This window comes from Triturus cristatus, chromosome 2_1 (assembly GCF_964204655.1).
Source record: "Triturus cristatus chromosome 2_1, aTriCri1.1, whole genome shotgun sequence".
NCBI lineage: Eukaryota > Metazoa > Chordata > Amphibia > Caudata > Salamandridae > Triturus > Triturus cristatus.
In genome coordinates, this window is record NC_140581.1 from 880,174,799 (window position 1) to 880,198,769 (window position 23,971).

Below are 23,971 nucleotides of genomic sequence, written 5' to 3' on the forward strand. Positions count from 1 at the left end.
AACTCCGAATAGACTGACTTAAGTGTATGTATACTGGACTGAAATGTTATTTCAAGCCACACAGAACACCCACACCTAAATCCTCCTATCTCATAATTTAGACTTTAGAATCAGCTTATCCTAACAACCTGGCAAAAACAGAAGAAGTGTTCTGTAAGCTCCACACCATGTTTTTGACACAGGCCACATAAAAACGTCTGACAGGCATGAAAAAAAGTGAGAGAGAAAGAAAGAGAAAGGGGTAGAGAGAGAGTGAATATAAATACCAATACAATTTCCATTGCCCACTGGTTGCAGTTTTGTTTATGGGGATAGGCTTGTTCTGACAGCACATGATACATATCATCAGAATGGAAATGTTATTATTTATACATTAAATGTCAACTAACAAACATTCTATACAAAGCACATTGTATATAGAATCATTTCAAATAGTCATAATTTGAAAAGCACCATTTTATGTTTCAGATCGTCCCTCGCAAACATGGCTCTCGAAGTTTCATCATCAGCGGTGACCTATGCCCTTATTGCCATGGTGATTATATTTCTCTTCATGAAATTCATGGAAGGCATAAATAGGAAGCATCCATCTCCCCCAGGGCCATGGGGGTGGCCAATTGTGGGGAATCTGTTCCAGCTTGGAGAGTATCCACACATACCCCTTACTCAAATGAGGGCAACATATGGAGATGTGATGAAGATAAAACTAGGGTTTGTACCAGTTGTAGTTCTCAGCGGCTTCGAGACTGTGAAAGAGGCACTGCTGAAAAAAGGAGACACGTTTGCAGGCAGGCCAAAAATGATAACATTTTCCTTCTTTGCCGAAGGGAAAAGCATGAGCTTCTCGGAAGACGTTGGAGAAAGTTGGAAAGTTCAAAAAAAAATTGCCAAGAATTCTCTAAGAACTTTCGCAAAGTCCGAAGCAAAATCATCCACTTTTTCTTGCCTTCTTGAAGAACATGTCTCGGATGAAGCTTCTGAACTAGTAAAGATGTTTTTAGGACTGTCGTCTAAGGACAAGAGTTTCAATCCACTCAGTTCTATTTTGAGTGCAGTTGGCAATGTTGTATGCGCCCTTTGTTTTGGCAAAAGGTACGACCATAATGATGCAGAATTCATCCACCTACTCAAGTTAAATTCGGATTTGTTAAAAGCTGCAGGTGCCACCAATCCTGCAGATTACATACCTGGTTTGCGCTATCTTCCCTTCCCTGCCATTAAGTCGGCACGCATTTTTTATACAAACTTCAACAATTTCATTGCCAAATGTGTAAAGGAACATTATTCAACTTATGATAAGGTAAGAACTACCCATGTACCTGTTATCCGTCATACAAGTCTTCTCTTCTATTCTAGATTCACAGTTCCACAATTCTCATTTCGCTAGTCTCATTGGCACTCCCTTTCTCTTCACTAAATTTCAAATTCACCGTCGCCTCCCGCTATCACCATCACCCACCATCAAGTCCATTGGCGTTCTAAAACATAAAAATGACTGCACACAACAGCTGGTAGGCTTTGGTGTCAAAACCATGTGCAAGCTGAACTCTGGGATGCTGTGGTATACCCTTTACCTAAAGACAATTTGAATTCGAACCATTAAAGAAAGGTACAATTGTGGATTTTGAAGGGGATATCATTTGGAACGCTGGGACTGGCGTCGAAGCGTTTTGATTACATGTTGAGTGTATATTTAAGACTTTTAGCCAAATGAGCATTTGAGATAAGTGGATTTAGGAAGTACAAGACTTTTCATCATCAGTCACTTTATTCGGTCGTTGACCATAAAAGTACAATATGCCCATCAACTCATACATTCCAATGAATGGGACACAAAGAGCAATAACGAATTCATCAAACACATATATAGCTAATTTCATACAAAAACTAAAAAATATAAAAGATAAAATAATAAAACATGGCCCGTACATAGGCCTAATTAAAACTAATCATTGTTACAAATTAAAAGCCCACTAATGGGTTGTCCTCGAATCACGTGGCCCGTACTGTAACTGATCACATGGTCCTGGTCTCTCTGAGTCCCCGAAATTTAGGACAACCTGCATCACAAATATGTACAAATCCACACGGAGTACTATGTAACTATTTAATACGAAAAAGTTTAGCAATAACATGCAAAATTAATAATCTCCTCCTCTTAGCAGTAGATTCCTCCTTATACCCCACATATGCCCCAGGAACTCTGCAACTGAAAAAGCAATATCTTGTCTAGAATCAGATCTTAATATGCGCAGGGCTTCAGTGTGGACTCGGGTCCCCAGTTGTTTACATAGGGGTATAAGCCACTTACAGGGCCGGCTTTAGCGTTGGTGGCGCCCAGTGTGACAATGTTAGTTGGCACCCCCAATGACCACCTCCACCATGGATTCTCTCACAATGACCCTTTAACAGTGACCAAGTCTCCATAACCTCTCTCTCAGATGCATTGAATTAGTTATATAGCACCACTCATACCAGTAAAGGATGCCAGAGCACTTTGCATCTCACACACATTACACAGAGACAATCAATCATACGTGTGTAAATCAGTGTATAGGAGATGTTACATAAGCCAAAGGACTAAAAGTGTATGAGTCGCATGGCATCCATACTGGTAGGTAGTATAGTTTAAGAGTGGTTGGTGTGGAGAAGCACAAACTCGGAGTAAAGAAACCCAGCATAGTTGGGAGTTTTAATAATAAGAATCGATTTCTAGCCAAATTAACCATTTTTGCAACATTGCTCAATCTTTTAATGTACACTGTGCAGTGTGTATGGAGTTCTATGATGAAAGTTAATAGCTCACTGTTCTATATTAGGACTTTAAGTTATAAATTGCAAGTAAAAAAAGGATGTCTCTTTTAAAAGCCGTAACCTGCTTATCTGTTTACATTATATGCACTCTGTAATCTACTTGCTACACGTTCTTTGCAGCAGGCATATTAACCCTCTGCTCTATCTTCACATAAGTCAAAACCTCAACTATACAAAATTCTGATCTCTCTCCATGAAGAACATTAATCACAGAAGTTATCTTGACAAGTTTGGGAGGCCTGTTAATTGCCAGTGGAAAGGAACGCTGCAGCAGGTGCTTTAAAAGCAGAATAATCTTGCAAACAAGGCACCCCCAGGAAGCCAGCACCCGGTGCGGTGGCACCAGCCACACCGCCCTAGAGCCGGCCCTGGCCACTTAGTTCTGGGGTGAGAATAGGCAGGGCAGGCAAAAAAGACGTGTGCTGGAAAATCGAGTGATGCAGTGCATAGAGGGCAGAACCGTGTAGCTATGCTAGTATTGCGCCATGAGCCAGTGCAAGCGTTGAGTGGAAGCGTGCCAAACCTGGACTGCATATACAGTTTCCCGTCCAGTGTGATTTTAAGGATGTCTAAGAAAGGTTTTAAGAGGGAAATGGACTTAAAGTCCGTAACTTCATTACTTCACTCGCCCTCATTAGATTTAGCAGTGACTTGGAGGGAGAGCCAGCCCTGCAGTTTCATTTGAGTTTTAGAGGGGATTGATGCGAGGTCCCTATGCTCTCACAGATTCCCAAGCCCAATGTCAGCTAGCATATGCTTTACATTCTTTAGCCACCCTAGTTTGGTCTGTTTGTCTAGTGAAATAACTTCTTCAAGTGCCTTGGCATAGGAGCTTAGCTCAGGAGTTGACCATATTCTCCAGTAGAATAACACAGGACGGAGCTTTGCCTATTCGACAATAGATTTCTTGCCCAGGTCTAACTTTAGGGGATGAAGAGGGGTACTCTGGGAAGTTGGACTAGACTCCTCAGAAATGTATTCTCAGCCCAAGAAAGGTCATCCATCCTGTTGAACCCCACAGCTCTGCTCCATAGAGGGCGGCACTCACTTTAGAGGCGCCGCCACTGGTTTGCTATGGGAGGAGCTCTGTTCTTTACTTATAGCCCCAGCTACTTGAGAATGTTTCAAAGTGGATTAAGCCACTCGGTGCTTCCACAAAATGGTCTCAGAGAGGGTTATTCCCAAATATTCAAAGGTGGTTGCCATTTCCAGTAAGGTACCGCCCAGAGATGTTCTGTCCTTATAGGACTTATGAGGGTTGATCATTAAAAACATAGGGGCATATTATCAAGCCAGGCGATAAAATTATCGCCGCTTTAGCGGCAGAAAACTGCCGCTAAAACAGCGATAATGGGCTTGAAAATATGCTTTATGGAATTCCAATTGAAGCCCATGTTAGATGTGAAGTGCATCTAACCTGAGCTTCAATTGGAATTCCATAGAACAAATTATCAAGCCCATTATCGCCGTTTTAGCGGCAGTTTTCTGCCGCTAAAGCGGCGATAATTTTATCGCCTGGCTTGATAATATGCCCCATAGTTTTAGAGGTTTTGATCTCGAGACCATGCTTTTCAGAGAAATCTTTAAAATGGGAGTGCAGTTTCTGTAATCCCCCAGGAGATTTTGACACCAGCAGGGTGTCATCCGCGAACAGACGTGTCGCGATCCTATCACCCCCCAGCATTGGGGCACCGGAAGGATCCTGCTACAAAAAATTGAACAACACTGTTCATGTATAATGAAAACAGTGTGGGAGCAAGAGATGCATCCTTGGCGGATGCCCGTATTGACGGGTATGGGATCAGTAAGCTGCCCTTGGTCTCCCCAACGGATTTTTGCAAAGTTTGCATCATGAAGGCAGATTACCATAGTCAGAATCTCTGACGGCATCCCCATGTCAGCTAAACATTACCACAATTTATGTCTGGGAACTAGGTTGAATGCTGTTTTGAGGTCGATAAAAGCCACATATAGGCTACCCCGGCCAGTGACCACGGTCTTCCATGAGAGTAGAATTAAGCAATAGACCTGATTAATTGTTCCCTTTTTGGCTCTAAAGCCTGCTTGGAATGGGGATAGAATGTTATTCTCACTGATCCGGAACTGTTTCTTATTCAGTAGTGCTCGACTGACCACTTTCTGGATAGAGTTGATAAGGCTTATTGGTCTATAATTGGTAAGGGAAAATCTGTCACCTTTTTTATATATCGGAATCACCTCAGCGCCATTCCATGACAGAGCTACTGGAGCTCCTGCTGCAACGGCATTTAACAAAATCAAAATATAGACTGACCCATTCTCCTTATCGTGTCAAAACAAGTCACCGAGAATTCCATCGGGTCCAGGGGCTTTTGCTTGAACAATTGACTTAATAGAAGTCTGTATTTCTATTTTAGTAAAGAACTCCTTAGTATAGATCAAGGGCAGGGCAAGCTCGCGTGGGTCTAAATCTGTGGACGAAGAATCCGCATGCAAAAGTTTAAAATGATCTTGCCAGACAGAGATTGCTATATTGCTGGCTGGTTGAGAGGCCCTATGGGTGTCCCCACATGACACTATCTGCCAAAACAGTTTAGAATCATTGGCAGCACATGCTTCACCGATTAGCCTCCACCTATTATCGTTCCACTCTAATTTTGCTCTTGCTTGAGCTTTCTTATAGGCCCATCTCAGGTCTCTTATTGTATTGCTCAAGTGGGATGTAAGGGAAGACGCTAGTTGTCGTTTAAGTTGCCTACACTCATGGTTAAACCAAACGGTCATCTTCCTCACATTTCTGTGAAAGAAAGTTTCAGAAGCTGAAGAGATCCCCAAAATTTCCATCACTCATTGTTCCCACACTTGTCTTGATATAAATAATGGCCCATTTGTGTTGGTGGACCCAGAGGTGTAGCACAACAGGCCCAAAATGTAATGTGGAGACATGATCATTTCCAGTAAAAAAATTCCTGATTTGGCAATGTGGGCAACTGTGATATTTAGACCCTGTCTCGGCCGGCACCCAGTAAAACTTACAAAAACCAGAAATCTTTTTAAAATAGCCACCCGGGAGAGTCCAGGGTGGTGTGCTTTGCATGGATCCAATATGTTTCTTTCACACAATGCCTTTCAGACTGCAAACTTTGTCTAAAGTCACATATTTTCCTCACATTTCTGTGACAGAAACGTCTGGATTTTGCAGGGATCCACCACATTCCCATCACCTAGCATTCTCACGCTTGTCCCAATAAAAACTCTGCCCCACTTGTTTGGCCGGGCCTAGTGACCAAGAGGGGCATAGATTAAATCAGAGACAACGCAAGCCCACCTTGTAGGTTCCGGATGTTTCACACTTACTATTTACAGTGCGGCCACATATTTGCATCTGCACTGATTAACCATATTTGGACGCACTCTCCAGGTTTGACTTTGCTTCTGATGCATTCAGTTAAGGGTGTTCCATGGTGCAGAGTCAGACAATGATCCCTAAACTGGCATTGCCCCCTAAAAGAAAATTCTAGCCTCTCAGGAGCATAATCCTTGTAATTGTATGCATTTTACAAACACAACGAATGGTGTAGTGTATTCTACATCCAGGGTAAGCATATATTCTCAAATTTTGAACTTACTGAAGATGTGGTTTTCATAGTAATATCATGGCGATCAGGCACATTATACAAAGCACTGTACTATTGAACAAGGAACCATTCAGACTGTTTTGTATGTCTTAGTTTTAATTGGTTGAGCCAGTGTTTGATGGGACATATATCAAACAATTACACTTGATTTAGATAATGCTGTTTCTAAACAAGCTGTCACCATTTTTTTTTCACATAATAAAGTTTATTTTTCTTACAGGATCATATCCGAGACATAACGGATGCGCTCATTAATCTTTGTGAAAGCAAACATACTGATGGAAAGGTATCTAGGCTATCCGATGAAAAAATTACAGTAACTATCAATGATGTCTTTGGAGCCGGTAAGTTCTGTTACGTGCCATGACTGCAGAAAAGGCCATTTACTAAGTCTTTTAAACAATTATAAACACTGCACTCATGTTTGATTGTGGTTTTACAAAATTATACACTACCTCATCTGATTTGTTACATTTATATTTTTTAGGGTTTGACACCATTGTAACTACACTCTCTTGGTGCCTGTTGTATTTGATTCAATATCCTGAAATGCAAACCAAAATCCAAGAAGAAATAGGTAAATTGAGAAATGCATCTGTTGAATGACATTGTGCTTTCAAGCTGCATATTATTCTTTAAACAAAATTATGTGCTTTGAATAATTGGACACGTATATATCTGTAAGAAAGGCTGGAAAGCAAAGTTTTATTTTAAGGATGTAATAAACTGTTCAACTATTCCCTACCGGTTAACAATGTGGTGAAAAAATGTTGCATAATCTGTACAATAAAAATATAGAACATTTAAACCAGCACTAGAAAGATCAGAAAAAGGAAGGAAACCAATTACAAATTGAAACCAAAATAATACAAGGGGGAAAACATAGAGCTAAAAGATGGGTGGCAGCCTAAAAAGAAAATGCTGCCAAGGCGGTCATTAAAAATATCACTGCGGCTCTCAATAAAACTATACAGAACAAAGGGCCTGATTAGGATGGCGGGTGGACTCACATCCGCCCACCACCCTAACGGAGATGGGGACCACCTGACATAGTGTCAGTGGTCCCACATGCGCAATTACAATGTGACCGCCACTGTGGCAGTCGCATTGTGCATGTTTTCCTTTGAGGCTGGTGCTGATGGCTTCAGCACCTGCCGCAATGGAAAAATGCAGGTTTTGCATTTCCCTGCACTACATGGCAGGCACCTTGCGGTGCCTGCCACATGGTGCAGGGAATTGATGTCCCCAAGTGCAAAACCAAAGTGCTCCAGGTCAAGGGGGGCCCGCAATGGGCCCCCAAAGTCCATCCTCGACAGCCTTTCCATGGCGGATGAACCGCCATGGAAAGACTGGCTGGGATTCAGCATCTTAATCTGGCAGACGGTGCCATTTTGAGGATGCAGGGCGGGTCCAACAGGCAATCGTGACGGACTGGCCCGCCAGGCACTCCGCCCGCCATCCTAATCTTGCGGGCGGAAATTGGCCGTCCAATGGCGGTGAAGCCGCCACCGGCACTCTGCCGGTGGTGGGTTCACCGCCATCATAATCACCCCGAAGAGTTTTTTGCTATGTCATACATCATTTTTCAAACCCTCACTATTGTAAGTATTTGTGAGTAGCTTTATGAGAAACTCTTGACTCCTTTCAAGGCATCATTAGGTTGAAGACTTTGGAAGTGATTAAACCAACACTCAATTTTTCCTCCTATTTTTATTGATGTGCTGGTTTTTTAGCATAAATCAATTCATCTTGTCCCCGTCTGTGTATGTAACTAACGTGTTATCTGAAGGCAGTAAAATATATTTGGGATTCAATATATATATTTTACTTTTATTTGTAAACTGTATATTTCAATCAATAAAACTCATCAACCTATCCTAAACCTTTAAAATAATGTGGATGTACCTAAAAACCTGACAAATAATTTGCACAGCCTTATACTTTGCTATATCCTGCCCAGTGTTACACATGAATGTAAACTTTGCTGGGCCTCATTTTCAACAACTTACATTTTTTGGGGCATAATTTACACTTTCATGATTAACTCATATGGCATATCTTACTCATTCAACTTAACTTACTCACTTATGCATATATTCTTTACTCATGCATATTTTAAGCTATAATGAGATAATGAATGTGTTAGACATTTATGAGTGACTAAGATATGACATTAGTTGAATTGATATTTCAGATACATGCATATTTAACACCATTATATAGTTAATTAATACAATAAAATAAAATTTCCCAAAAATGGTATTTTAAATAAATTGATTACAATGTGGATTATTTCATCCATGCTATCTTAAAATTACGTACTGCAATAATTTTACCAAAGCACACAATATAAAGTAGTCCAAATAGTACATTTAGAGTTCAAGAATATGCAGTCTGAATGCAGTAATCCAAAGCCCATTTCATAGTGAAGTCTTCTTGACATCCTTCCACTTCTAATAATGTAGAGACATTAATATATACAAAAGATCAAAGTCAGATGACACACGTTTCATCTACTTCACTATTTTAAGGCAAGTCTGTTGATGTTGAAGTCTAGTGAGCAACTTTTTTGCGCCCTCAGCCTGTACGCACAACCAGGCACAGGGGCCGTTACTTCTCATTCCTGGCCCCCAATACTGGAACTAGGTTCCCTTGCATCTACATTCGTGTTCTGATCTTGTTCTATTAAAAAAATACTTGAAACCCTAGCTCTTCTAAATTTTAATCTCTGTTAATTTTATTCCTGACCTGTGTGGGTACAACAGCACCGAGAGACCCTCTCCAGGCTGATTCATTGCGCTTAACAAATATCAATAATAAATAAATAATAATAATAATGTAAAACAAAAAGAAGTGATGCTTATAACGGTTGTAACCCGTAATCTAAAAGCCCCCATGAGAAAAGTGTTTCCTATTCATAAAAAGGGAAAGATCTTGTGGCACGTCACTATCGAGCGTAGTCAACAAAGAAGTTAGTTGGGCGCTAAATAAATCTACCAATGCCATATGCATATATCACAGTGGTCTGTGATGTAAGGTTACCAATTGTGGTTCTGGTCATATCCATTGAGACAGGTCATGATATGCCTCCTTCTCCAAAGTCTTCTCCATCTCATGCCATGTCAGTCACAAAATTACATATTGGCTGCGATTAATATATAAAATTGTAAACAGTGACATGATAATTATGTTATTCATCATAATTTAACAAGAAAATTAACTTACAAACATATTGCAATACTTACGTAACAGGTATGATATTAAATTATTTTTTACAATATCAATTATATTTTATTATAATTAAGAAATTTAAAGGTAGAGAATGTTATGCAATGATGCATAAGTGATGCATTTTCTTAGGACTGTACACATACCTTAAGGAAGGAAGTTACAAGTTTTTGTGAATACCGAATTAGTTAAAAAACATAACTTAAGAGCTTTTCACTCTTTAGACAATCTTAAGTCTGTTCTTAAGTTTAGTAAATCGGCAAAACCATTTGATACAAGAAAATAAAAATTAAAGAGAATTGTATTTCAGATAAATTAACTACAATGTTGATTATATCAATACTATCTCAAAATGACATATTGGCTGTGATTTGTGTATAAAGTCATAAGCTGTGACATGATAATTATAGTATGCATCAAAATGTAGCTAAAAAATTGGGGGCGTGGCTTGAAGCATCAAGATGGCGGTCGCTCTCTAAGAGTGCTCCGGGCCTCTCCGTCATCCACCCAGCCATCCTTAAATATCGCTATGTAATAATACGATCCAGTACCTGAAGAAACCCTCCTGTCCTGGCGCTGGCCGACGTGACGAGCTGTAGCGCCGTTGGGAGATCGAGTCAACCGCTTCATGAGTATCGGGCCAGCAGCCTGCACAAAATGGCGGTAAGGCCTAATGAATGAGATTCCTAGATCGGGCCAGGAACGAGAGACAGCTGACTGCGACGGCACCAGAGGTGCTGGATGTGGAACGGCTTCCCTGTGGTGACATCTGTATCAAGCAAAACCTGCAAGGAGGTACATTGATTGCAGAGGCAGAGCCTAGCCTGGCACGTTCACGGCCTCTGCGACACACTGCAGCCGCTGAGGAGATAGACCGGGACTGCCGTAACCTCCCTGTGGTGCGGCTGAAGAATAAGTGGAAGCCGGGGTGGACCCCGGATGCACCCAAACTGAAGCGCACTGGTTCACTGCGACGAAGATCGAGTGCGGCCCAATTTGATGACGTCCCCGGACCTGATTGTAACTGCAACAAATGATGGATGGAATGCTGAATTATTCAAACATTCTCCCCCAGTCAAGAGATCTGGGTTAAATCCATCGTTCTTTTGCCCACTATGCCACCCCAGTTTGGACCCAGCCATATGCAAATCATTCTTGACCCTGTGCCTCATGGGAAAAGTCCAGACCGAACTGCCAAGCCAGGTCCTCCATGGACCAGAAACAAGCATCCTGGGACCGGTTTCGGGGTATGTCAACCTTCATCAGCCAGGCTAGTTTGAATCCAGTGGTACAGTGAGCAAGAGACCCATGTCTGGGCATACCCACCCGACTTGGAGCAAAAAGTGTAACTGCAACAAATGATGAATGGAATGCTGAATAATTCAAACCTTCTCCCCCAGTCTAGAGATCTGGGTTAAGTCCATCGTTCTTTTACCCACTATGCCACCCCAGTTTGGACCCAGCCATATGCAAATCAGTCTTGACCCTGTGCCTCATGGGAACAGTTCAGACCGAACTGCCAAGCCAGGTCCTCCCTAAACCGGAAACAAGCATCCTGGGACCGGTTTTTGGGTATGTCACCCTTCATCAGCCAGGCTAGCTTGAATCCAGTGGCACAGTGAGCAAGGGACCCACATCTGGGCATATCCATCCCACTTAGGGCGAAAAGTGTAACTACAACAAATGATGGACGGAATGCTGAATGATTCAAACATTCTCCCCCAATCAAGAGATCTGGGTTAAATCCATCGTTCTTTTGCCCACTATGCCACCCAAGTTTGGACCCAGTCATATGCAAATCAGTCTTGACCCAGTGCTTCATGGTAACAGTCCAGACCGAACTGCCAAGCCAGGTCCTCCCTAGACTGGAAACAAGCATCCTGGGACCAGTTTCGGGGTATGTCACCCTTCATCAGCCAGGCTATATTGAATCCAGTGGCACAGTGAGCAAGGGACCCACGTCTGGGCATACCCATCCCACTCAGGGCAAAAAGTGAAACTGCAACAAATGATGGATGGAATGCTGAATGATTCAAACATTCTCCCTCAGTCAAGAGATCCGTTTTAAATCCATTGTTCTTTTGCCCACTATGCCACCCCAATTTGGACCCAGCCATATACAAATCAGACTTGACCCTGTGCCTCATGGGAACAGTCCAGACTGAACTGCCAAGCCAGGTCCTCCCTGGACCGGAAACAAGCATCCTGGGACCGGTTTCGGGGTATGTCACCCTTCATCAGCCAGGCTAGCTTGAATCCAGTGGCACAGTGAGCAAGGGACCCACGTCAGGGCATACCCATCCCTCTTAGGGCGAAAAGTGTAACTGCAAAAAATGATGGACGGAACGCTGAATGATTCAAACATTCTCCCCCAGTCAAGATATTTGGGTTAAATCCATCGTTCTTTTGCCCACTGTGCCACCCCAGTTTGGACCCGGCCGTATGCAAATCAGCCTTGAACCTGTGCCTCATGGGAACAGTCCAGACCGAACTGCCAAGCCAGGTCCTCCCTGGACCGGAAACAAGCATCCTGGGATGGGTTTCGGGGTATGTCACCCTTCATCAGCCAGGCTCAGCCAGGCTAGCTTGAATCCAGTCCCCGGACCTGAGGGGCAAATGAACCTGTGGGACCTAGTGCCTGCCTCCCGGGGCTCCACACACCATGCCAGCTACCATAAAGAACTCGGACCAGTGGTGTGTGGATTCTTGCTGCGGCGGACTCCGAGGATGCTCTGGGGCACTGGAGACACCCCGCGAATACCCTCCTGCCGAGAGCTGACTTGACTGTTGCGGAGGGCTGAGGCGGACCCACGGGGGCCGGCACATAGGCCCAGCACACAGCGCTGGGACAGAAGCAGATGGCCCTGTGGCAAACCGGCTGACCCTGCAGGAACCACCATTCCAATTAGCGCCCCGAAAAGGTCTACACCAGAACCTACCGGGGGCGGGCCTGGGGAGCAAAGGGAATGAAGAACGGAGGACCTGCCAGTGAATGCTGATCCAGGGCTCACCTCAAAGAAAGAGAGGAAATCAATGCAGCGAGCCAGCTATTAATGAATACCTCTTCTCATCTCCTCAATAATCTGGGAAGCAGTTGGATGGGGCTGCTACTGAGATAATCGTGACTCTTTCCCCCCTTCCCCCGCACTGCTTATCAATTTAACCGAACACCAGTGAAGCCTCCCAAGGGTGTACCTCCTGAACCCTTATGGCTCTACACGGCTAGAGACATCTTCCGCGAACCCCCCGCTATACACCCTCCACTGGGAGACTGGGCAGTTAAAAAAGGTGACGGAGGAGAGCAGGTACGGCCCAGAAATCCAGACCACCTGGTGAAGGCCTCACTGCGCACCCACATTGGCCCAAAGTGGGCTTGACTCTAAACTCAGCCCCTCACTGACTCTGTACCGCTGATCCCCAGTATCCACTCCAGTGGCCCAACTGAATGGACGTAGCCCAAAAAGGCCCTCAAGAAACCCAGACCCTAGACAGCCTCAGGATCTGCCTTGTGACACCACGATTAATCGAGCTGACAAATAGAAGACTTCAGGGGACTAATAACGCAATGTCACCTTATTTCTGCCTCGCTAACCGCTAAATTCAGCGCAACAGACCCCGTGTGGACATACCGGACGCTCTCCTCTCCCGAGCACTGCCCAAAGCCAAGGACTGGCGAATCCCTTCTCCTCTCTGGGCACACCTGACTGCACTCTGTGGCACTAGAAGAGCGTAAGACCCACACCATGTCACCAGCATGGGGAAAGACCGAGGACCTAAGACTCCCACAACACAAACCAAGATGGATCAATGATCCTGGAGCAGCGGGAGGGCCCGCAGAGAAGCCAACCCCTGCCATGGCCAACCTCAACGCCATCCTACTAGCAATCAGCACCTCACAAACCTCGGTGGAAAACAAAATTGGCGAAGTCTGGGTCACTATGGCTCTCCTTCGGCAAGACCTCCGCACCGCGACAGCTCGGATTAAAGAAACTGAATCTCGCATTTCCACAATCGAGGATGACGTTCACCACCTGAAGGAACAAGTCACGCGTCTGCAAACCCACACAAAGGAACTCCACAAAAAAGAAGAGGATGCTGAAAACCGATCCAGATGGAATAACCTCTGCTTAGTGGGGTTCCCTGATAGATCAGAACAAGGCCAAATGAGCAACTTTATTGAACAATGGATAAAATCCTTCATACCTAAAGATTCCCTCTCCACCTGGTTTGCGATCGAGCGAGCCCACCGCTCCCTGGCCCCAAGACCTCCAGCTGGAGCACCACACACACCCTTCATCGCCATGGTCCTCAACTTCAAAGATAGGGACCTAATCCTAAATCAAGCACGCAACCGAAAATCTCTATCAGACCAAGGGCAACCAATAATGATCTTCCCAAATTACACACGAGCAGTCCAGACTCAAAGACGCTCCTTCATTGAGGTGAAACAGAAATTGCGTGCTCTCAACCTTCAATACATGCTTCTCTTTCCGGCTCGCCTTCGGGTAGTGTTCCAGAACAAATCCCTTTTCTTTGACTCTACAGAGGTGGCCTGGACTTGGCTAACTGAAGAACGGCCGCTAAAGGCAAACACCTCGACACCACCCACCAGGGCCCAGACCGGGGACGCCCATGCGAGATGTATAGTTCCTTCACATTGCAGCGATAAACATCCTTAGGTAGGGAGGGGTCCTCCACGCAAACCCATACCCAAGCATTCTAGTTTGGTTCTTTTCTCTTTTGTTTACTAGGGACGACAGATGCTTCTGTTCTCGAAGTATAGGGTGGGGGTAGGGGGTAGGGATGGGGGGACCGTTGGCCAAGTTTCAGTTATTGCCCTATGTTCACCACACCAGCAACTCTACCCAACAGCAGGACAATCTCCTGCGTTCCCCGCAACCCAGAAGGGTGCCCACGACTCCACAGTTTGCACACAGCGCAGAAAGCTCCACATCCAACTCACGCCTTATAGACCTCCATCTACACCCCTATCCACCCTGACAAACATATCCAACGGGATACTTTTTCTGCACCTATTAGACGTATACACTGAAGCGGTCGAGAACGGCTCATTCCTATCTGGAACAGACTCCGCCACTATTGTGGTAATCCCCAAAACACAACCTCCCTCATCAAACTGCGCTGAATATCACCCATTCTCTCTCATAAACATAGAGGTTAAAATATTCGCTTCGATCCTAGCCCACCTACTGAAGCCGTGCCTTTCCAAACTGGTCCACTCCGACCAATGTGGATTCATGCCATCATGTGGAACCAGACATTGCCTCAGACGCCTCCATGTAGCCTTAGCAAATCGCCAATCATTAACCCTCTACTTGGCACTTCTCCTTATTGATTTGGGAAATGCATTTGACTCCGTAGATTGGCAGTATCTGGAAGACATACTGATCAAGATGGGCATGGGCCAACACTTCCGTAACTTGGTTAAAGTGTTATAATCTCGGCCGTAAGCACGAGTGCTGGTCAACGGGCTCTCTCGGAATTCATTTCCATTGGAGGGGTACGAGGCAAGGCTGCCCTCTCTCACCGCTCCTGTTCGCCTTGGTGATGGAACCCTTGGCATGCATTATACTGTTGAGTTATCGTATTCAAGGCTAGAGATGGCCAAACTCTGAGGAAGACAAAATCGCTTTACACGCCGATGATGTCTTGTTTTTTTTTGGCCGAACTGGCCCAGTCTGGCCCCCCCTGCCTCGGGGCATTGCACCTCTTTGGACAAGGCTCGGGTCTAAAATTAAACTCCAGCAAATCCGTCCTGGTTCCTTTCCACTTATCAAGGGACTGCTTTGACTGGCAATCCATGATACCTCTCAGACGGCAGTCATTTAAGTACCTGCTCCCTGATCTCACCTGGTCACTCAACGTCACCCAGCTGGTGAAGAGAGCCCGAAAAGACCTCCACAGATGGCAGTCACTACCACTTAATCCCCTGGGAAGGGTCGCCTTATTTAAAATGATGACACTCCCCAGGTTCCTTTACATGATTAAAAACACCTCATTTCACTTTCCACGGACCTGGTTTAAAGAGCTCGACAGTCTGATCACCAAATTCCTTTGGGGCGGGTGGGGACCTCGCATGGCCCTGTCCCAATGCCAGATTCCATCCTTCGATGGAGGTATGGGCATGACCAATCTATACCTATAGTACCTGGCAACCCGCTTACTCATGCTGCATGACTGGTTTAATGGTGGCTGGTCAGATCCAGCATTAAGGGTGGAGCTGGACAACCTGGGCCTGCCCAAGATCCAGGCAATGATGTACAGGGCACCTATCCCCAAAACTTTACCAACTGTAACGCAAGCGGTTCTCCTGGCCTGGCGCTTCTCCCTGCGCCATACCCAATGGATAAATAAATTGACTAAATACACACCACTTTGGCAAGGGGCCTGGCTTCGGAAGGTCGGCAGACTGAAGGGATTCCAGACATGGGACCTCATTGGCCTCTCACAGCTGGGGGACGTGTGGACAGGCGGCCATATGTGCTCTTTCCAAGACCTGCAAATCCGTTATTCCCTACACCCCTCACAATTCTATAGGTATCTGCAGCTACGTCATGCCCTCCACAGGCACGTACCAAATGGCACATCGCTCCCAGAGTATAGTTCCCCAGAGGCAAAAACGATGACAGGTAACCTCGGGAAAGGGGGTGTCTCTCGTATTTATCGCTCCCTAACCAATAACACTCCTACACACACTAGACCAGTTAAGAAACCTGTGGGGGCAATGGATAGGACCTCTTCAAGGGGACTGGAGAGACGCATTGGCATTGCTGGCACCCAAAACTGCCACCACCTCAGCCAGACTCCGTCTGGTCCAACTATACTATTTACACGCTACTTACCTAACGCCCAAGCGCCTATATACTGCGGGTTTGAAAAGGAGCTCGCGGAGGTCCTGGGCTGGGTGGTCCCACACAACCCATTAAATATACTCCTGGGAATTACAGACGGATTAGATGGATCCCGAGCTCACAAACAATTCCTTACTACTGCCATAATGGTGGCCAAGCGAGATATTGCTGCTAATTGGACAAACCCTTTGTCTCCCAGCACAGGGAAATAGCGCAGAGGCGTAGACTGGTGCACAACATTTAAGAAACCGATGTTTGAGGCCAGAGGATGTCCAACTAAGCACCATAAGGTTTGGGGCAAATGGCTGGGGCAGATAGAATGAATGCATCTCACTCTAGGAACTGTGTGCACTAAGTGGGATTTTGTGGGGTCAAGTATTGCAATTTTATCCCCCCCATATATGTAATATGGAGATGTATTATAACTGCTGTAATATCCTGCACGTGGTGGATTTTCCTATGACTATTCACAAAACTTTAGGAATGCACTTAAAAGACTTTAGAAATACCAAGCCATGTAAAAAACCTTAAATTAAGATGCTTTCACCCTTAAGATAATCTTACATTTTTTCTTCAGTTTAGTAAATCACTTCTCATGTTTCTAAATTTAAATACATTTTATTGATTATTCCAATGTTTTAGATATTTAATTTATTTTTTACATTTTTATAGAAATTTCTGGAATAATTTAATTTGTACTTAGATTATGTGAATGTATTGATTCTGACTCAGAATAGTAAATCTGATTTCACCACAGTGTGCACTTTAGAATTGTGACTCAGAATATGCGGTTTCCCCAATTTTTGTTCGGCTGAAGTTAAAATAGTAAATCTGATCCCCCCACATATGCACTTTTCACAATGTTAGTTGCACTGGTAAATCCAACCCCACCCTGACCCGCCAATGCATGCACTTTCTCCAATGTATATCGAACTGGAGATAGCATTTATTTAGACCTCCATTTTTTCTGACCTCGTTTTTGCTGGCATTAGTACTCTGAGCACTTTATCACTGTTAATCAGTGCTAAAGTGCATTTGCTGTCTCCTCTAAACATGGCAATTTTGGATTATACCCTATCGGCATATTTAATTTACGTATAAGTCCCTGGTAAAGTGGTACTATGTTCAGATCTGTTTTTCTCCATGCAAAGCAAGCATAACATTTATGGAAATAAAATATAGTGTTTAGCGTCAGAGTATCACTGGCTCAGCATCACCCCATTGCCCTGCATCTCATAACATTAAACAATTCTTAGATCAGCAACTCTTTGTTAAAATATGCATATTTAGTATGTGTGAACTGGATATATTGATGTCAATTTTATAAGTTAAGTCTATGTAGCAATGTCTCGAAAACTGCGTCTTCTGCACAATTATATGCAGATGAGTCTTATAGTATAGCCCTATTGCATCGCTGCCATTTCAAAGCCCTGCTTCTTTATATATAGCCTGTCCTGGTTTTTGGCTCCAAAAATCTGGTTACCCTACAATACATGGATGCCCACACTGGCAAGCCGGCACTGACACAGGTCTTGCTACTGGTGACTGACTTAGTGGCTCCTGACGTGTGGATTTCCTTGTGGAAGTGCCTTCTTGGAATGCATCTGAAAGATAGCAGTTGTATGCCCTGATTCTAAACTATCATTTCAGACACCCCATGATGATATCATTGTGTCATATCAATAGAACATTCCGCAATGCACATATTGTCACATACTGCTCCAAAATAGCAAATCTGGTGTATGCCACTTAAGACAGATGGAAATCTACAATGTTCGTACAGCCTAATTTTCTAATGCAACTGCACAACCCAGCTCCCCTTCAAATGTGTAAATATATGCATAACACGCCTGTCTGCCAAAAGCCATTAACACACCATTAAGTAATGCTTCTTGCAATGCACCCTCACCAAAGCCACATTCATGCAAACTGAGAAGTAACAGAATGCATTGACTTTTCACCTGCTCTAAAATACTCTGCAATATTCACTGTGCACTAGAAACAAGGACATGCCTCTCATAACGTCCTTAATGCCAATGGCCTTAAGGGGTATAGCATATCTTATTTCTAAATCTGCCCATCGCAACACATTCTTACAAAGAATTCTAACACTGCCAGGTACCTGGTAGAGGGATCTAGCTAAGTAATAAAATCTGTACATAGTTGAGAAGAAACCAGGGAGATGCCTCATTGTCTGAATGTATATAATTCAATTGATTTATTTATTCATTGATTAATTTTGATGTGTAAAACAAACAAACAAACTCCAACCTTTAGGTACTCCAGTACCAGTGCTGGAATTAGAGAACAGTTACTCCTGGAGCCCATAAATTGGGGGTCAAGATTTGGCAGAGAAAAGAGTGTAAGGTGCTGCGGTTCAAAAGTAGAGTCAGTCAACTTACACATTTTGGGCCTCATGTAGGTAAATAAATGTTACCGTTTCTTAAATACCGAGCCGTACCGAATCGGTAAATTAGAATCGGTAAGTTATATGTAGGTAAAAATTCGGTAACAGTTACCGATTCGGTAACATTCGGTAATCACGAATCGGAATTCACCGAATCGGTAAATACCGAGGTGGTATTTACCGAATCGGAAAATACCGAGGATACTACCACCTTCCCTTTACTAAGAAGCTAATATTATTATTATGCTAATAGAAGGTCTCTTAGGCTTGAATAGGGGACCCCATACCTCAAAGATCAGCTTAGTGAAATCACATCACAGGAGCATCAGGAGTCTTCTCGCAGGAAGGCTCGTCTTCGGTCTGAATAATAAACATGATGTCTGTGATATTAAAAGCAACAACTTTCAGGTATTTGCAGCTGCGCGTGTGTTATGGCTAAATAGTGGGTCGATCAACCTAGAGTGGAAAACATGCATTGTGTAATATTCCAGACTGTTTGTCACACCATGTACAGACCAAGGTCGCTGCGCAGAGCTTGGGATGGTAACAACAGATTGCTCTCGTGTGAAGCAAGTCTCGAGTCAGCAGTTTATTTAAGAAATAACATGTAAACGCAGTGTCGTGTGCAAAGACAAAAAGATGGCTTTCTAACATTTAACGTGGTTATGCTAACTTAACAATGTATGTACGTATTCAGGGAGAACTCACTACACGCCCCCTTGATCGAAGCACTATTTAATAGGCAAGAAAAGAGAGAACGCAGAGTTCAGTTTCGTCAGAGCAGAACAAGGCGTAACCAATGCTGCGCCAAAGTCCGAAACTACAAAAAATAGCAGCATAGAATTCTAAAAAAAAATGCAAGTATATAAAAAAACTCAAAACGACCATCAGGAAGAGAAAAAAGAGAAATAAAAGAAATAAACGTTGCGCCAGGGTGCTGTCCAGTAGCACAGGCGCAATGGACGACAGTCCAGTTAATCCATGAATGTATAGGCAGCATATGTGGCCACTGCTTCCAACAAAAAATCGTTTGCAGGGCCACTAAAAGTCTCAGCCATCCAATTAAGTAAAGAAAAGGAACATACGTGTTCTCCAACCATCGGAGCCTCTAGCACAATCAGAGGGCACCCGGAATGTTCCTCCAAATAGCTCATAGCCAAGAAGTCGTAGGCGGCCGCAGAGATGTCCCAATTACCCAGGATACCATGCGCCGCACCACAGGCCATAATCCGGACACCAGAACAGGCCAACTCGTGAGACACTAAGGGCCTCATCAGTCGATCGAAATCCGGCACCGGAGACACCATGTTGGTCAAGCACAAATCCAGAGGCCATTCAAAGGGACAATCCAGGCAGTGAAATACAGGTTGTACGCAGGTGAAGTAGGAATACCTGAAGGATAATCCATAAGCCAGGCTCAAAGTCGCCAATGGCAAAGTACCATAAAAGTCAAGCATCCTATCACGAAGAAGATGCAGACGGGACAGGTGCTCGTGTGGCACAGAGGGAGCAGCCATTCCGGAGTATAGAAAGGAAAAGCAGCACACCTGCCACTAGCGCCAGAAGCAGCGGGACACCTCCAAAGATGCTCGAGAAAAGTGAATGAAAAAATGCCGGAATCACACCAAAAATAGTTTGGAAAGAGGTCACGAGACCCGAGCCCACAAGTTTAAAAAAATGAGCCAGGCCGGTCGTGGACGAGGCATTGAAAATAGTTTGGATCAAAGAGCCGAAATGCAGGGGGAGGTCAGTATTCAGAAGCGCCTGTACCTCAGTGCGCGTATTAGCAACGTGAAGGACAAATGTTTCACGAGAGGAAGTCAAAGGCACCTCTTTTTGGGACAATAGCGCTCTTATTCTGCTCAACTTGTTGAACTCTGCTTTCAAGGTTGGAATCGAAGGCCAGATGGAAACATCCAGCCACCCATGCGGGGGTGGAAAAAGAACATTATTGCAGCAGACAACTTTCTGCGAGACAGTTACTATGTACGGGATTCCCACTAACATCCCGCAGCAAGCTTCATTATTCAAAATTAAATAACTACCGTTTGCAAGCAGCGTGAAAGAAGGTGTAATCACAGGCACTGGGATACCTCGTAGGACGCACGCCAAATTCGGGGCTTGTACATTGCATGCGCCGTGTAATTGAATGTGCCTACATACCAAGGAATGGTCTGGTGTTGTGGTACATTCCTCGCCTTTCAAATAAACCTCAGTTCCGTCCCTAGTACATCTATACGTAAAGGGGAGGGACCAAACCTCATGTATGAAAGCGGTGCCCAGCGGTTCATACCTACCCAAAGCATAATGTTTCATACAAGACGTAAACTTAAAAAGCGCGAAAGGGAGAGTTATCAATCCGTGTACTAACCACGTAGCTGAATTGATCTCCGCTACAGAGAAAGGCAACGGTTCTAACTTTTCAATATGTAACAATGAATATGTAGCATCCTTCATGGACATAAATCGCTGCTTGTCAGTAAGGTTAAAGGGAAGGAATAACGATGTAGTGTTCAGATAGTCCCAAGGGACCCTCCCTGCCTTTAACGTCTGCAACGTCCATGCAAACTGCATAACAGAACGCAACTGGTTTTGACCATGATATAACACAGACATATCATCATGCACAATATCAACAACCGAAGAAACAATATTGTCTAATGTATAAATCCTAGAAGAGAGAGTGCTAATGCTATTATCTATAACGGCTAAAACCTTCTCCATGTTTGCTTGGTCAATAGCTCTCAATCTGGAAGCCGCCTCAATCTGCGACAACTTCCAGACTTCGTTGTAAATAGCATACGCCCACCTTTTGGTTCTGCCACCCACAGGACCCTTAACAAAATCATTCAAATCGGTATGCACATTGATGGAGTGGGTGGACTTCCTGTTCCTGTAGATGTGCTCTGTGTCAGCTGGTGGACAGATTGGGATGTGTGTACCATCAATACAGCCGATGACATGGGGGAACTGTGCCATGTGATAAAAGTCTGTGTTTGTTTTCTGCAGTGCAGCCTGTGTGTTGGGGAAGCTGATGTAGTGGTGCATTCTCTGCATCATGGCATCCAGGAACTTCCTGAAGAAACGTGACAGGCAACTCTGGGATACACCACCCACCGCAGCTATCACCACCTGATAACTGCCGGATGCCAGCAGATGTAGGCTGCAGAGCACCTGCACATGTGGGGGTATGGCGTGCGCCCTTCTTATTGGCTGGTCCAGGAGTGGGTGAAGGTCCCTGATTAAGTCCATGATGGTTTCGGGGTGTAGCCTGTACCTCTCATGTATCTCTGCATCAGTCAGCTGGAATAGTGTGATGCGCTGTCTGTAGATGCGTTCCTCCCGTCGCCAAACCCTCAGTCCTGCTGCCTGTAGACGTAGGCGCCTTGCAATGACATACATAGCGGCCATGTTGTCCACGCAGTTGCATTTTGGGATTGCTTATATGCACTGTTGATGGTTACCACCTGCTTTCAATCCGTGTTAATTACCGACTCTTATTTACCGATTTTCTTGGATTTCTTAATTACCGAGTGCTCCTACATGTCATTTTAATTTTTACCACTTCATATTTACCACTTCATATTTACCGATTCGTTAAGTATGTATTCGGTAAATCTGATTCGGTATTTTAGAATTCGGTAAATATTTTTCGGTATTTACCGCCTCATATTTACCGACAAGTCGTTTTTGGACTCCTACATCTCACTTGTCTGAATACCGGTTGGTAACGGCATATTTACCGAAAATCGGCCGTTACCGACCGGTATTTGGCTACCTACATGAGGCCCTTTGTTTTTTTAAATCCCCCTCAAAGAAATTGCATTCTAGCCTACTTATTTGTCATGAAGAGGCTCTTCCTCCTTGCGAGAATGTACAAAGCTGGCATTGGGAATGATGCTGATGCATTTTGGGTACCTTTTTAAAGTTTGCAGTTGGTTACCATCAGATCCGAATCAATGGTAATTCCATTTCCTAAATGGACATTTTGCGACTAGTCTCAATTAGGAAATACTGTTACCGAATCGCAAGTAGAAAATCCCTATTTGCGATTTTCTATTGTGTAAATCGCAGAATACGATTTCTACTGAGTACGTATCGCATTTTGTGGTGCAGCAAATGCCTTTCAGATATGCTGAAATGCAATTTAGCATTTCTTAATGACCCGAAATAGCAATGCGGTCTGCTAAGAAATTGATTTTTTTTTCATACCATACACAAGGACCTTGGTGCCTGCAGCCTGTCTCTGGTCACATGACTAGGTGTAATTCGCAGATGGGCTTTGTGTTTTCCTCCTAGACAGCCGCACACAATGGGAGTAGGTGTGGATGGATGGGCCATCACTGGCCGAATGGGAGAGAGGAGCTGGGCACATCACCACTTACATTTGAATAGGCTGTGTCCTGTCTTCACACACAAGGCCTATCATCCCTGCATTGTCACTTCAGCCAACTTGGAGCCAAGGCAGGGAAGGTAGGGATTCCATGCACTTCAAAGACAATGTCTAGGAGCTCCTTAAACCTTCCAGAACCAGGCCACCAGGGTATAAAAGAAGGACCTCAGACAATACCACTTTAGTATACTGCTGGACCTGTGGAGACTCTTCCAGGAAAGACTGCTGTGCTGCTGACGGACTGCCTCTCTGCTGGACCGCACTCTGCTGGACTCCTGCTTTGCTGTGCCGGCCTGCTGCCTGCTGCCCTCATGCCTCAGTGAGGACTGGACCTGCATCTCTTGAACTCGAAACGTTGTTGCACAGGTTCTGCTGGTTATTCAGAACTGTGTGTTAGTACAACAGGATGTCAGAGTTTAGGGACTGAGGCCTTCATTTACAAGAGGCATGAGCTTCAGAAGCGTCACTTTTTATGATGCTCCCATGGTGCAGTCCTTGCAATCATATCTTTGAGGTGACGCAAAGCCACCCTGCGTGACATTGCATGGCCTCAGAGGTATGGAGTAAGGCTATGCAGCGCAAATCGCTGACTGGCTTTACTCTACGTAATGGAGGTGTTCCATGGATGTTGCTTTGGGTG

At 44.4% G+C, this 23,971-nt stretch overlaps 1 protein-coding gene across 3 annotated transcripts in view; it reads left to right on the top strand.

Annotated features, from left to right (window-relative positions):
- LOC146866025 (cytochrome P450 1A4-like) overlaps positions 1 to 23,971 on the top strand; it is a 143,001-nt gene that overhangs the window by 29,126 nt on the left and 89,904 nt on the right. For all 3 annotated transcript variants that reach the window (XM_085633040.1, XM_085633041.1, XM_085633038.1), the window contains 3 exons: positions 469 to 1,300; positions 6,652 to 6,775; positions 6,919 to 7,008. In XM_085633040.1, coding sequence (XP_085489166.1) covers positions 485 to 1,300; positions 6,652 to 6,775; positions 6,919 to 7,008 — 1,030 coding nt within the window. In that variant the 5' untranslated portion in view covers positions 469 to 484. The remainder of the gene's footprint in view (positions 1 to 468; positions 1,301 to 6,651; positions 6,776 to 6,918; positions 7,009 to 23,971) is intronic.